General features: G+C 34.9%; 1 protein-coding gene across 1 annotated transcript in view; it reads right to left on the bottom strand.

Moving 5' to 3' along the window:
• The window catches only part of LOC128656442 (major facilitator superfamily domain-containing protein 8-like), a 415,013-nt gene that overhangs the window by 257,954 nt on the left and 143,975 nt on the right, over positions 1-13,084 (bottom strand). Inside the window, exons 7-9 of the mRNA XM_053710353.1 lie at positions 7,782-8,139; positions 3,751-3,824; positions 3,589-3,672 (exon numbers count right to left, since the gene is read on the bottom strand). Coding sequence (XP_053566328.1) covers positions 3,589-3,672; positions 3,751-3,824; positions 7,782-8,139 — 516 coding nt within the window. The remainder of the gene's footprint in view (positions 1-3,588; positions 3,673-3,750; positions 3,825-7,781; positions 8,140-13,084) is intronic.

The raw sequence follows: 13,084 nt of genomic DNA, 5'->3' as shown, positions 1-13,084 counted from the left end.
TCTCTCAATAGGTGCTCTATGGGATTGAGAGCTGGACTCATTGCTGTCCAGTTCAGTACTCTCCAGTGCTTTGTCTTAAACCATTTCTGGGTGCTTTTTTACGTGTGCTTTGGGTCATTGTCCTACTGTAAGACCTCTGACCAAGACCCAACTTTCTGACACTGGGCTCTATATTGCACCACAGAATTCTTGGGTGTCTTCAGATTTCATAATGCCATGCACACAGTCAAGACATCCAGTGCCTGAAGCAGCAAAGAACCTCCACCATATTTGACTGTAGGGAGGGACTGTATTATTTTCTTTTAAAGCCTCATTTCTTTTTCCGAAACCAGTAGAATGATGGCTTTACCAAAAAGCTGTTATTTTGTTTCCTCTGTCCACAGCACATTCTCCCAAAAGGATTTTGGCTTCCTCAGGTAAGTTTTGGCAAACTCCAATCTGGCTTTTTATGTTTCTGTGTCAGCAGTGGGGTCCTCCTGGGTCTCCTACCATAGTGTCCCTTTTCATTCAGATGGCGATGTATAGTGCGAGCTGACACGTTTGTACCCTGTGCCTGAAGGTCAGCTTGAATTTTTCTGGAAGTTGATCAAATTTCTTTATCCACCATTTGATCAATCCTTTGTTGCAATCTATGATCAATTTTTCTCTTTCGTCCATGTCCAGTGAGATTAGCTACAGTGCCATGGGCTGTAAACTTCTCGACAATGTTGAGCACAATGGACACAGGGACATTAAGATCTCTGGAGTTGGACTTATAACCTTAAGATTGTCCATGCTTTTCCACAATTTTTGTTCTCAAATCCTCAGACAATTATTTGTGCTTCTTTCTCTTCTCCATGCTCAGTGTGGCACACAGACACACAACAGAAAGGTTGAGTACATTTTTCACCATTTTAACTGGTTGCCAGTGTGATTTCTATATTGTCAGCACCTGTTAATTAATACAGGAGAGTTTAATTACAAATTACAGGACAGGAGCGTCACAATCTTGGAATGCAATAATTTTGTCCAGTCCATTTTTAGAGTTTTGTGTGGAATGTGTCAGATTTGGCTTTTTTTTCTCCAATTTTTGTGTCATACCAATACAAACAAAAGAAATAAACATGAGAATGCCTAAACATTTGTAATTGAAAGAATTTTCTGGACGAAGTGGTGCATTATCTGATAGAAATGCAGGGGTGCCAATATTTTTGGCCATGACTGTACCTATACCTGTATATCTATTCCTATAGATATATATTTCACATTATTATCAGATATATATATATATATATATACATACATATATATAAAAATATATACTTAATAATAACAAGAAATATATTTAATATGTGAAGAGAATAGGAATGCAATATATGTGTAATGCGCCTCACATTTTGAGCTTTAAGTCTAACGCGGTGTCGGGTTAGCACACATGAAGGATTGCTAACCTCAATGTGTGTTATTGAAGTATTAAATATAAAAAATATTAATTATTAGAAATTATTATACATACTGTAAAAAATAATTTTATATATATATATATATATATATATATATATATATATATATATATATATATATATATATATATATATACACAGTATATATATTCCCCTATGGATTTTTTAGAAATGTTTACAATATGTATAATAATTATTTTTTTATACCGACACCAGGTTAGACATAAATTGCGCAATATGTATATTTTATACAACGTGATTTTAATTATTAAATATTTATCGGATAATGTTAATGTAAAATATATCTATAGAAATAGACACGGGTATAGGGGTATATATATATATATATATATATTTATATATATATTTTTATATATATATATATATATATATATATATATATATTTACAATAAAAATTACATTGTTCTGCGAGCATTAGGTAAGGGAATCTTATTAATTTCTACCAAATGTTACATCCTAGAGCAAGAAAGGCTAAACTTACACGCATTTGTTTTTCTTTTAAAAGTGGACAATTTCTAAAATATGAGTCAGATCATCTTTTCAGGAGAAAACCAAAACTGAAATGAATGACTAGCTTTGTTTACAGAAGAAGCTTTGATCCATCCTGTCATTTTAATATACAGGATGAGCTACACAAATGTCATTGTTTCATGAAATCCTGAAAAATTGCTTTTATTCTAGAAACCAACCTACAAAGAAATAAACAGTAAAACAAATACAGGTAGCCCTCAGTTTACGCCGGGGTTAGGTTCCAGAAGGAATGGTTGTAAATCGAAACCGTTGTAAATTGAAACCCAGTTTATAATGTAAGTTAATGGGAAGTGAGGGAGATTGGTTCCAGGCCCCTCTCAAAATTGTCATAAGTAACACCTAATACATTCTTTTTAAAGCTTTGAAATGAAGACTTTAAATGCTAAACAGCATTATAAACCTAATAAAATAATCACACAACACAGAATATATAATTAAACTAAGTTAAATGAACAAAAACATTTGCTAAACAGCATTATAAACCTAATAAAATAATCACACAACGCAGACTTCACTTGCATTTTTCTGCAAACAGTTCTTTCTATGTATTCCAATCTGGACTGATTTATAGACAGGAAGATCTTGTTCCTTTGAAATCTGCTTGATAGCTCAGGTCTGGTCAAACTGATTAATTTCAGCTTGCTTGGCTTTGCTGCAACACAAGCGGACAGCTCCACCTACTGGCTATTTTAATAAATGCACTGCTTCTCAATGCTTTTCAATAGCAGTCACATGACTGGAAAAAAAGGTTGTTATTCTGAAACGGTGTAAATTGAACCGTTGTAAAACGAGGGCCACCTGTACACTGTACTACTTGCTGCACTCTAATATTTGACTTTAAGGATATCAGCAAGCTGAGAAGCCTGCAAACTGCTGTGACAACATATTATTATATGCTCTCAAATTTACAACAAAAAAAATGTGTATGACTTGAAACAAAAGGGTAGCAAAACAGAAATTTAGAAGCCTCTGTGCAGTAAAAGTACAGTAAAAAGCTTCAGATTTTAATGTAAAATGATTACTTATACAACTTTGCAATATACTTTTCAGCCAAGTGGTGGGTGAATTTGGCCACTGAAAAACGAATGCAGGAAAGGTGTTAAAATGTTTTGAAAATATTTACAATGTTGTTTTATATTAAGACAATGTCTTATAAACTACAAGGTGTGTAGGACCCCTTTACACTATTAAATAGTTCTGCCCTGGAATTGTATTTCAAGAGATGAAGCTTTGTTAGAATCAAATCTACTACATATCTCTCAGTATTGTGAATATTGTAACCTAACCAGGAGTAAGGGTGCATGTTCAATGTGAGTATTTGCAGCCTAGTGGCATGTCCTAGGTTGGCCATGGGAAATTTGTAAGTTAATTCGGTAGGGCTTTGACCACAGGACTTACCTACCAATTTGTGAAGTAACCTATACATACTATGTGTAATAGATAACACGAGAAATACGTCTCAGCTTTTTTTTAAAACAAATGGCAAGAGGAAAGAAAATGTTATCATATTATATTTTCTACATTTAAACTTTAACATATAATCATTTTTACTGGTTTTATACAAAGATAAGAATAAGCCATTCTGTTACTTACCTCAATCCCACATAGGAAATAAAGTAGTGAGTTCTGCAGATCTTGGAACCCTAAGTAAGTCTGAGCCAGAGGTGTTACCAGTGCCTAAAAACAGTAGGTGAGATAGAGTTTTCATCTTATACAAATTGGCATCAATTAACATTATATATTCTACATACTTACCTCTAACGCTGTTTGATTGAAAAGCGTTACAAACTGGGCTGTGAGAAGAACGACTACCTCTTCATGCATATACCCTGCAATATAAGGTAATGTGTGTGAACTACAGATGCAACCAGAATTTTACTATGGAACATTCAGACAGTACAGCATTGGCAGAAAGATATTGGGATAGATAACAAGTGGAGCGTAAACGTTTGTACCCCAGCGAAAAGGGGTATATTGCGAAGGTTTGCGCTCATCGGGCTTACCGCTCATATTACGAGTTGAAAGTAAACACGATCACAATTTACACTAGAATAATTACCGCAACTTCAGAGCTCTGGCTAACTGTTTTGCAAAACTAAAAAGAGGCACAAAACACATCAAAAATACATTACAATGTATAGTTATACTCATAATAATACTATGTAATAAAAATTATTTTAAAAAAAAATATTGCACACAAAAGTTATAAAGGCTCAAATTTCTCAGGTGTTAGAAAAAAAAGGGGGCAACGGGCTTTAACATTTACATACAAACATATACATTTCTAAATATATATATATATATATATATATATATATATATATATATATATATATATGTGTGTGTTTGTGTACATATGTATTTACATGTGTATATATGTATTTACAGACATATATACACAAACACATAAATACATATGTACACATACAGTATATAGATATATACCTATATATAATCATGTATATATATATATATATATACACATACACACAGCTAGAGTGAAAACAGTTTACTTTCAACTCGTAATACGAGCGCAACCCGGCGCTTTCTTCTAGCGCAATTAATGCTCCAGCGGGTGCGTTAATTTGTGCTCCACTCATAATCTGGCCCATTATGTGAAAAACAGAAATGAATGCTAGAAAACTGAGATGGTGGACAAGACATTGCAACGTGCCTACATATAGATTATAACATAAAAACCCAGAATAAAAACTCCTAAAGAGAGAAAAAAGATGAACAAAGACATTTAAAATATAGAGGGGCATGGCGATTGCAGATAGATATCATTTGCAGTACAAAAAACATTAAAGGGAGAGTAAACACCTTGTAATTACAAAACATTGCTGTTGTGTTGCTATATAGTAACACATCAGCCAAGTCTTAATGTTTTTAAAAGAAATTCCAAACTCCACCCACAATTTGCTTTATTTGGAGGAGCCGTTTTGGGCTTTTGCCCTTAGGCATCAAGATTAGCCCCTATAATGTTAGTATAGAGTGCATTGTTTTGCAGTTGCTATCAGTTAAAGGGACAGTCAAGTCAAAATTAAACTTTCATGATTTATTTTAAACAACTTTCCAATTTACTTTTATCATCAAATTTGCCTTGTTCTCTTGGTATTCTTTGTTGAAAGCTAAACCTAGGTACGCACATATGCTAATTTCTAAGCCCCTGAAGGCTGCATTTTGACAGTTTTTCACAGCTAGACAGGGCAAGTTTCATGTGTGCCATATAGGTACATTGTGCTCACACCCGTGGTGTTATTTATGAGTCAGCACTGATTGGCTAAAATCCAGGTCTGTCAAAAGAAAGCAAATAAAGGGGCAGTCTGCTGAAGCTTAGATATGGGTAATCACAGAGGTAAAAAGTGTATTAATAAAACAGTGTTGGTTATACAAAACTGATGAATGGGTAATAAAGGGATTGACAATCTTTTTAAACAATAAACATTTTCAAGTAGACAGTCCCTTTAAAGCCAATTAGGGACAGATATTTATCAGTGTTAGCCTTGAGATGTTATGGGAATAAGAAATTGCTCAATTTTCGGAGCTAAATTACATAATCTTGTTAAATTGTTAGCCTCTTCTAAGAGTCAATTAGTAGATTTTTAAAATGTAAATGGCAAAAAGCTGAGAATTACTTCTATGGAATATAACCAATGTCCTAAATACTGTATGTAGATAACATTACAATAATTATGAGTGGTATGTAAGGTTTATCAGTGTGTACATGGTCATAGTGCTGTAACTGCCTTCTCCATAAATCAAAGTGCAACACTAAGTAAAGATCAGATTTGTGTCAAACAAATAGAAATAGAGTGGTTTTCAGCACTAAAAAAAAGTACACATTACTAGAAGTAAGTACCTCACAAGAATGTAGTTTGCACATAGTACTTGAGAAATGTTGGCCAAACTAATCCATATTTTGCCAAAAGTGGGCATAAAAGCAAAACAGGTGTAACTAGAAACTGCTGGGTTAAAATATGATGCAGAGCATCCTCCAATATGCCCTAAACTTCTAATTCATTTCATCCTAAGTATAAATAACCTCCAAAATATCCCACATCCTAAGCTAAGAAGCAAGTCCTTCTGTCCATCAGAAATCCTGTCCAAAACTCCAGTCCAGATGATTTAAATTCCAACCTAGGTCTGTGAGGCAAAGACCATTACAAACCTTTTTTTAAATCTTTTGTGGTACTTATCCATAAAAAAAAGAATATTTATAGGATCCAGGAAATAAAAAAGTATGACTGAGTCATACATGAGTAAAGCAAACATTAAACACTCAGGATTCAGATGGAACATACAATTTTAAACAACTTTCCAGTTTACTTCTATTGTCTCATTTGCTTCATTCTCTTGGTATTCTTTGTTGAAAAGCATACATTTGTAGGCTCTGGAAATGCAATAAAATACTGGGAGCTACCTGCTGATTGATGGCTGCACATATGCCTCTCATTATTGGCTCACCCAATATGTACAGCTAGCTTCCAGTAATGCATTGCTGCTCGTTCAACAAAGGATAACACGAGAATTAAGAAAATTTGATAACAGAAGTAAAAAATAGAAAGTTATTTACAATCATACGCTTGATCTGAATATTTTAAGATAAAACATGGGGGGGGGGGGTTGTCCCTTTAATTCTTAAATTTAGAGATGCAATGGGGAATATTATCTATGTTAAAAAATTCATATGTATGTCATTATATCAGATTTATATCATTATATCACATTAATACAATTTGCACTAAATTGTGGTGTTACATAGACTTCAAAAATACTCCAAGGATACTCCAAAGCAGAAAGGTTGTCAATCAATGCTTTCAACAGAGAAATGGATTCATGGACACATTATTTCATGAAGCAGTCTTAATATGGCTAAAAATGGCCAAAGAGAGAGAGAATACGATGAATAACAATCAAAATTATATGTTGCTGAATATGTTATAAATAATAGCATACGTTTATATCCATGGGTATTATTTCTGTTATTTTTTCTTCTTGTTTTTTCTCTTTAGGCTTTATATATAGTTTGTATCTTCAGCTTGTATTATTGTTAAGGAGAACTACTTTGAGGATGGCGAAGGACCTCAGGGAATTGGATGGGGTCTTTCTGTGGACTATTATGGACTTTAATTTAAAAATGAGGAAAGAATACCTAAGGGTTAAATGTGGTTTTACCTTTTTTGTTAAATATTACTATGTGTAAATGTGGAATAAAGCCTAAATAAAAAAATAAAAATAAAAAAATGGCCAAAGTACACTCTCCTAAATGGCTACTCTGTTTCAATTTCAAAAGAAGAAAAAAGGCTTCATTAGTAATTGCTGTAGCATGTAATACAGGGAAGTGCTTTTCAACAAAGCAGCAAGAAAAAGTATTTTAAAAACGTATAAGTTCTATCCCAACCTTGCTACTTTATTTTTTACTTCCATGTCCCTTTAAAAGCTTTTACACATTTTTTTCAGGCAACAACACTTCAACATTTTTATATTGTATGTACTTCATATGGGTATTAGTATCCATTAACAGCACCACAAACTAACATCAGGGAAGTGCTAAACTAATGTATTTTTCTATTTTATAGTTTTAACAAATATACTACCCAAAGCATGCTCAGCAAAACTATCAAACCGAAGATACATTATTATTATTATCGGTTATTTGTAGAGCACCAACAGATTCCCCTTCATGTCTTACTCACTACTTGAACATAAAAAGCAACATGATTTATAACAGTTTGCCTACTTGCCCTACAATTTTAATAAAACACTGCTCCAAAATATCTTACCCTTTGTAGACAGCAAGTTATGAAACCTTCTACCTGATTCCACATATTGTGGGCCATTTGGTAAATTCTGAGGGTCAGCTTGACAGTTTGGTAAAGTAGAGTATGAAGAGTGGTCTACTTCTTCTTTATGGTTAGACGATGGTGCATTGTCTTCAGGAGGTAAGCAGACGTGATCTGTTTCCTGGTTATCACTGTTGATGCTGCCATACACGTGGCTCACTCCCTCACTAGGATCCTCTGGTTGCTTTAAAAGTGGTTCATGTTCATCCACTTGTGGTACTTGTGAGCTCAGAGGAACATCATAAAACATAAACGCTACCATTAACTGCATCAGCACCCATAAGACACACATAAAAATCTGTGGGAGGGGGGAGACAAAGGTATTTATGAGACATGAAGATCATTAAAACAAAACATTTACAATTAACTGAGGCAGTATACAAATGCTTCAGGGATGATAATGGCACAAGTTTTGTAAACGAAACCAAAAAGCAACGCAGAAGTAGGGGATTAGATTTAAACATTTTAATTATAGTATTACACAAAGTGGGCATCACATAATCAAGAACAGATTAGGTATATGAAACCATCAGCAGTGTTTGGATGTACTCGTTGACAAAGGTTTCCACAAATACAAGTGTAAGATCCTGGCCTGTAGCTTATTAAGAGGGATAGGACATCCAAGCAGAAGGCGTAGTTGATGAAACAGAAAAGAGAGTTTGTAAATAAAGGGATATGAAACCCAAAATTAAACTTTCATGATTCAGACAGAGCATGCCATTTTAAACAACTTTATTATTTACTTCTATTATAATTTTTTCAACTATCTTGATAAAGCCCACAAACGGGTGAAACGCGTAGAAGGCTAAGGAAGTCGGTTTGACAAGGTCTACACAGCTTAATCTATCCACTCTGTGTGAGTGTAAAAAAAGGAGCCTACAAACATAGAAGGAAACCAAGGGAAAATGTTAAGACTCTGCGTACAAAAAGTACTGAGTGCAGAGGCAAGGAGGACAATCCTGAGGGTATTTACTAAATACAGACCGTTACGGTCAGTACTTGCGCAAGTACAGGAGTCGTCTATTAAAGATGGTGAAGGTAACATCTACGGGGCCGTGAAAACGGACAGAGGTACTAATATTGAGACTCAAGTGTGTGGTAAGGCATACGATACTTTGTTACAATTGAACAAATTGTGTCTACAGACTTTAGGCCATATACACAATTGAAAACGGCCTGCAGCTTTCAAAATATTCTAGCATTTGGTGGTTCATTCTATGCTGAACTGTTAAACAAAAAGAAGAAGGAACATTTGGTGGCTTATATTAAGGCTCTGAGTTTTACTATTAGTTTGGGGAGACGTCTCTATGTTATCAATTTGTATTTAGTTTTTTTAGGAATATTGTATATTTTAGTTTTAAGGTTGTAACTCATTTTTTGGAGTATTTTTATAAAAATGGAATATAAAAAATGTTTTAAATACGATATTACAATTTGAAAGTATCCATATTTATTGAATTGGTTTGAGTATTAAGAGATAGTATAACTGGAGGAGAAGTCATAGCGGTGCAAAAAAAACAAAGTACTCCATTTCCCCTATCTAGGAAGGAGATAGGGAATTTAGAGAGGCTATAAGAGTGGAGCCTAACTTTGCGCTACACTTAAAACTATTTTGTACACATACCCAGATCACAGACCAAATTCCACGATGTAGACCATACGGGCTTAAACTATAAAGTATAAGTGCAATAACCTATTTTTATCTTCCTACTGTACTAATTGTGTTAACTATAAGATGTCTTTAAAGGAACAGTCTAGTCCAAAACAAACCTTAATGATTCAGATAGGGCATGTAATTTTAAACAATTTTCCAATTTACTATCACCAATTTTGCTTTGTTCTCTTGATATTCTTAGTTGAAAGCTAAATCTAGGAGGTTCGTGTGCTAATTTCTAAGCCCTTGAAGGCCACCTCATAGCTCAGGGCATTTTTCCCCACTAGAGGGTGTTAGTTCATGTGTTTCATATAGATAATACTGTGCTCACGCACGTGGAGTTCCTAGGAGCCAGCACTGATTGGCTAAAATGCAAGTCTGTCAAAAGAACTGAAATAAGGGGCAGTTTACAGAGGCTTAGATACAAGATATATTAATATTAATATAACTGTGTTGGTTATACAAAACTAGGGAATGGGTAATAAAGGGATCTTTTAAAACAATAAATATTCTGGTGTAGACTGCCCCTTTAATATCCACCTCAGATCAGATATGATGTGAATATTTGATTCATTATTTGCAACTTGTGTTATCTGTGCATTTTGACCTAAATAAAAATATTAAAATATATATAAAAAAAAAAAGTGGGGGCTGATTTATGAGGATGCCTATATCTAAAAAACAACGATGTTACAAACGTGAAAATTAATATTTAGATTCTCCTTGAAAAATAAAGAAACACGTGTTTTACCATTTCAAAAGGGGGGGCTGATTTCAATCTTAAGCTGCTTCTTATTCCCCCCTCTTCGAGACATCCAACACCTGACATTTATCTGACGGTTGGAGACTCTATTCTCAACACCTCACCCCAGGTCCGCTGTCTTGGGGTCACACTAGACTCAGAACGCACATTCAACCCACATATACAAGTGCTTACCAAATCCTACCGTTCACACCTACGCAACATTTCCAGAATTCGTCCCTTCCTTACTCAAAAAACTACAAAAATACTTATTCATTCCCTAATTTTGTCATGCATTGATTATTGCAATCTACTTCTAAATGGCTTTCCAAAACACCGCCTCTCCTCCCTCCAATCTATTATGAATGCTTCTGCTAGACTCATCCACCTAAGTCGCTGATCTACATCAGCTGCTCTGCTCTGCCAGTCTCTACACTGGCTCCCCATACACTCCAGAATACAATTTAAAGCATTAACCCTAACTTACAAAGCACTCAACAGTCTAACTCCCAACTATATTTCCTCTCTCATCGTGAAATATTCCCCATCCCATCCTCTTCGATCAACCTCTGACCTACGTCTCTCCACTCCTGTTATCTCTACGTCCGACTCCCGTCTCCAAGACTTCGCACGTCCTGCTCCTGTCTTCTGGAACTCTCTACCCCGCTCCATAAGACTGTCTCCAACCTTGTATAGCTTCAGACGCTCCTTGAAAACCGACCTATTCAGAGAGGCTTACCATCTCCCCTCCATCTCTCATCCTAACCAAACTAATTCATGAACTACCTGACTCACTGCTGCAACTACAACTGTTGTGACAAGCTACCCCCAACCTTATGTCTCTGCACCCTAAACCTGTAGACTGTGAGCTCTATGGGGAAGGGCCCTCTTACTCCTGCACTATATTTGTTTAGTTTTGTTATGTTTTGTATTTTATCACAAATCCTTGTCATTGTATACCCCTATCATTGTACCCAGCGCTAAGGAATTTGACAGCGCTATACAAATAAATGATAATAATAATGAGGATACCTATATCTCAAAAACCAAAGATGTTACAGAAGTGAAAATTGGTATTTAGATTCTCCTTGAAAAATAAAGAAATGAATGTTTTAACATTTCCCCAAAAATCCACTTAAGGGGGGTCAAAAGGGGAGGGACTGATTTGAGAGGATAACTATATCGCAAAAACCAAAGATGTTACAGGCGTGAAAATTGGTATTTAGATACTACTTAAAAAGTAAAGAAACACGTGTTTTTCCATTTCCCCAAGATCCACTTAAGGGTGGGTCAAAAGGGGGGGTGATTTATGAGGATACCAATATTTTAAAAACCAAAGACGTTACAGACGTGAAAATTAGTATTTAGATTCTCCTTGAAAAATAAAGAAACACATATTTTACCATTTCCCCAAAAGCCACTTAAGGAGGTTTAAAAGTGTGGGGGGGGGGATTTATGAGGATACCTATATCTCAAAAACCAAAGATGTTCCACAGACGTAAAAATTAGTATTTAGATTCTCCTTGAAAAATAAAGAAACACGTTTTACCATTTCCCCAAAAGCCACTTAAGGAGGTTTAAAAGTGGGGGGGGGGGATTTATGAGGATACCTATATCTCAAAAACCAAAGATGTTCCACAGACGTAAAAATTGGTATTTAGATTCTCCTTGAAAAATAAAGAAACACGTTTTACCATTTCCCCAAAATCCACTTAGGGGGGGTCAAAAGGGGGGACTGATTAATGAGGATACCAATATCTCAAAAACCAATGATGTTACAGATGTGAAAATTGGTATTTAAAATTTCCTTAAAAAAAAAGAAATACATGTTTTACCATTTCCCGAAAAGACACTTAAGGGGGTTCAAAAGGTGTGGGGGGGGGGGGTAATTTATGAGGATAACTATATCTCAAAAACCAAAGATGTTTCACAGACGTGAAAATTGGTATTTAGATTCTCCTTGAAAAATAAAGAAACAAATGTTTTAACATTTCCTCAAAATCCACTTAAAGGGACAGTCTAGGCCAAAATTAACTTTCATGAATCAGATAGAGCATGTAATTTTAAGCAATTTTCCAATTTACTTTTATCACCAATTTTGCTTTGTTCTCTTGGTATTCTTAGTTGAAAGCTTAACCTAGGAGGTTCATATGCTAATTTCTTAGACCTTGAAGGCCACCTCTTTTCAGAATGCATTTTAACAGTTTATCACCACTAGAGGGTGTTAGTTCATGTATTTCATATAGATAACACTGTGTTTGTGCACATAAAGTTATCTGGGAGCAGGCACTGATTGGCTAAACTGCAAGTCTGTCAAAAGAACGGAAATAAAGGGGCAGTTTGCAGAGGCTTAGATACAAGATAATCACAGAGGTTAAACGTATATTAATATAACTGTGTTGGTTATGCAAAACTGGGGAATGGGTAATAAAGGGATTATCTATCTTTTAAAACAATAACAATTCTGGTGTAGACTGTCCCTTTAAGAGGGGTCAAAAAGGGTGTGGGGCTGATTTATGAGGATACCTATATCTAAAAAACCAAAGATGTTACAGACATGAAAATTGGAATTTAGATTCTCCTTGAAAAATAAAGAAACATGTTTTACCATTTCCCCCAAATTCACTTAAGAGGGGTCAAAAAGGAAGTGGGGGGCTGATTTAGGAGGATACCTACATCTCAAAAGCCAAACATGTTACAGACGTGGAAATTGGTATGTACATTCTCCTTTAAAAATAAAGAAACATGTGTTTTACCATTTCCCACACGATGTTGCGAGTGGTCGCGTTTTTCGCTATTTTTCACAAATCACAAGATCCATGCGAGCTAAGCCGCAGGCAACAGCTA

The sequence above is a fragment of the Bombina bombina genome, chromosome 4 (genome assembly GCF_027579735.1).
Source record: "Bombina bombina isolate aBomBom1 chromosome 4, aBomBom1.pri, whole genome shotgun sequence".
Taxonomy (NCBI): domain Eukaryota; kingdom Metazoa; phylum Chordata; class Amphibia; order Anura; family Bombinatoridae; genus Bombina; species Bombina bombina.
The sequence above is the reverse complement of the archived record's forward strand: the minus strand, read 5'-3'. Positions and strand labels throughout refer to the sequence as shown.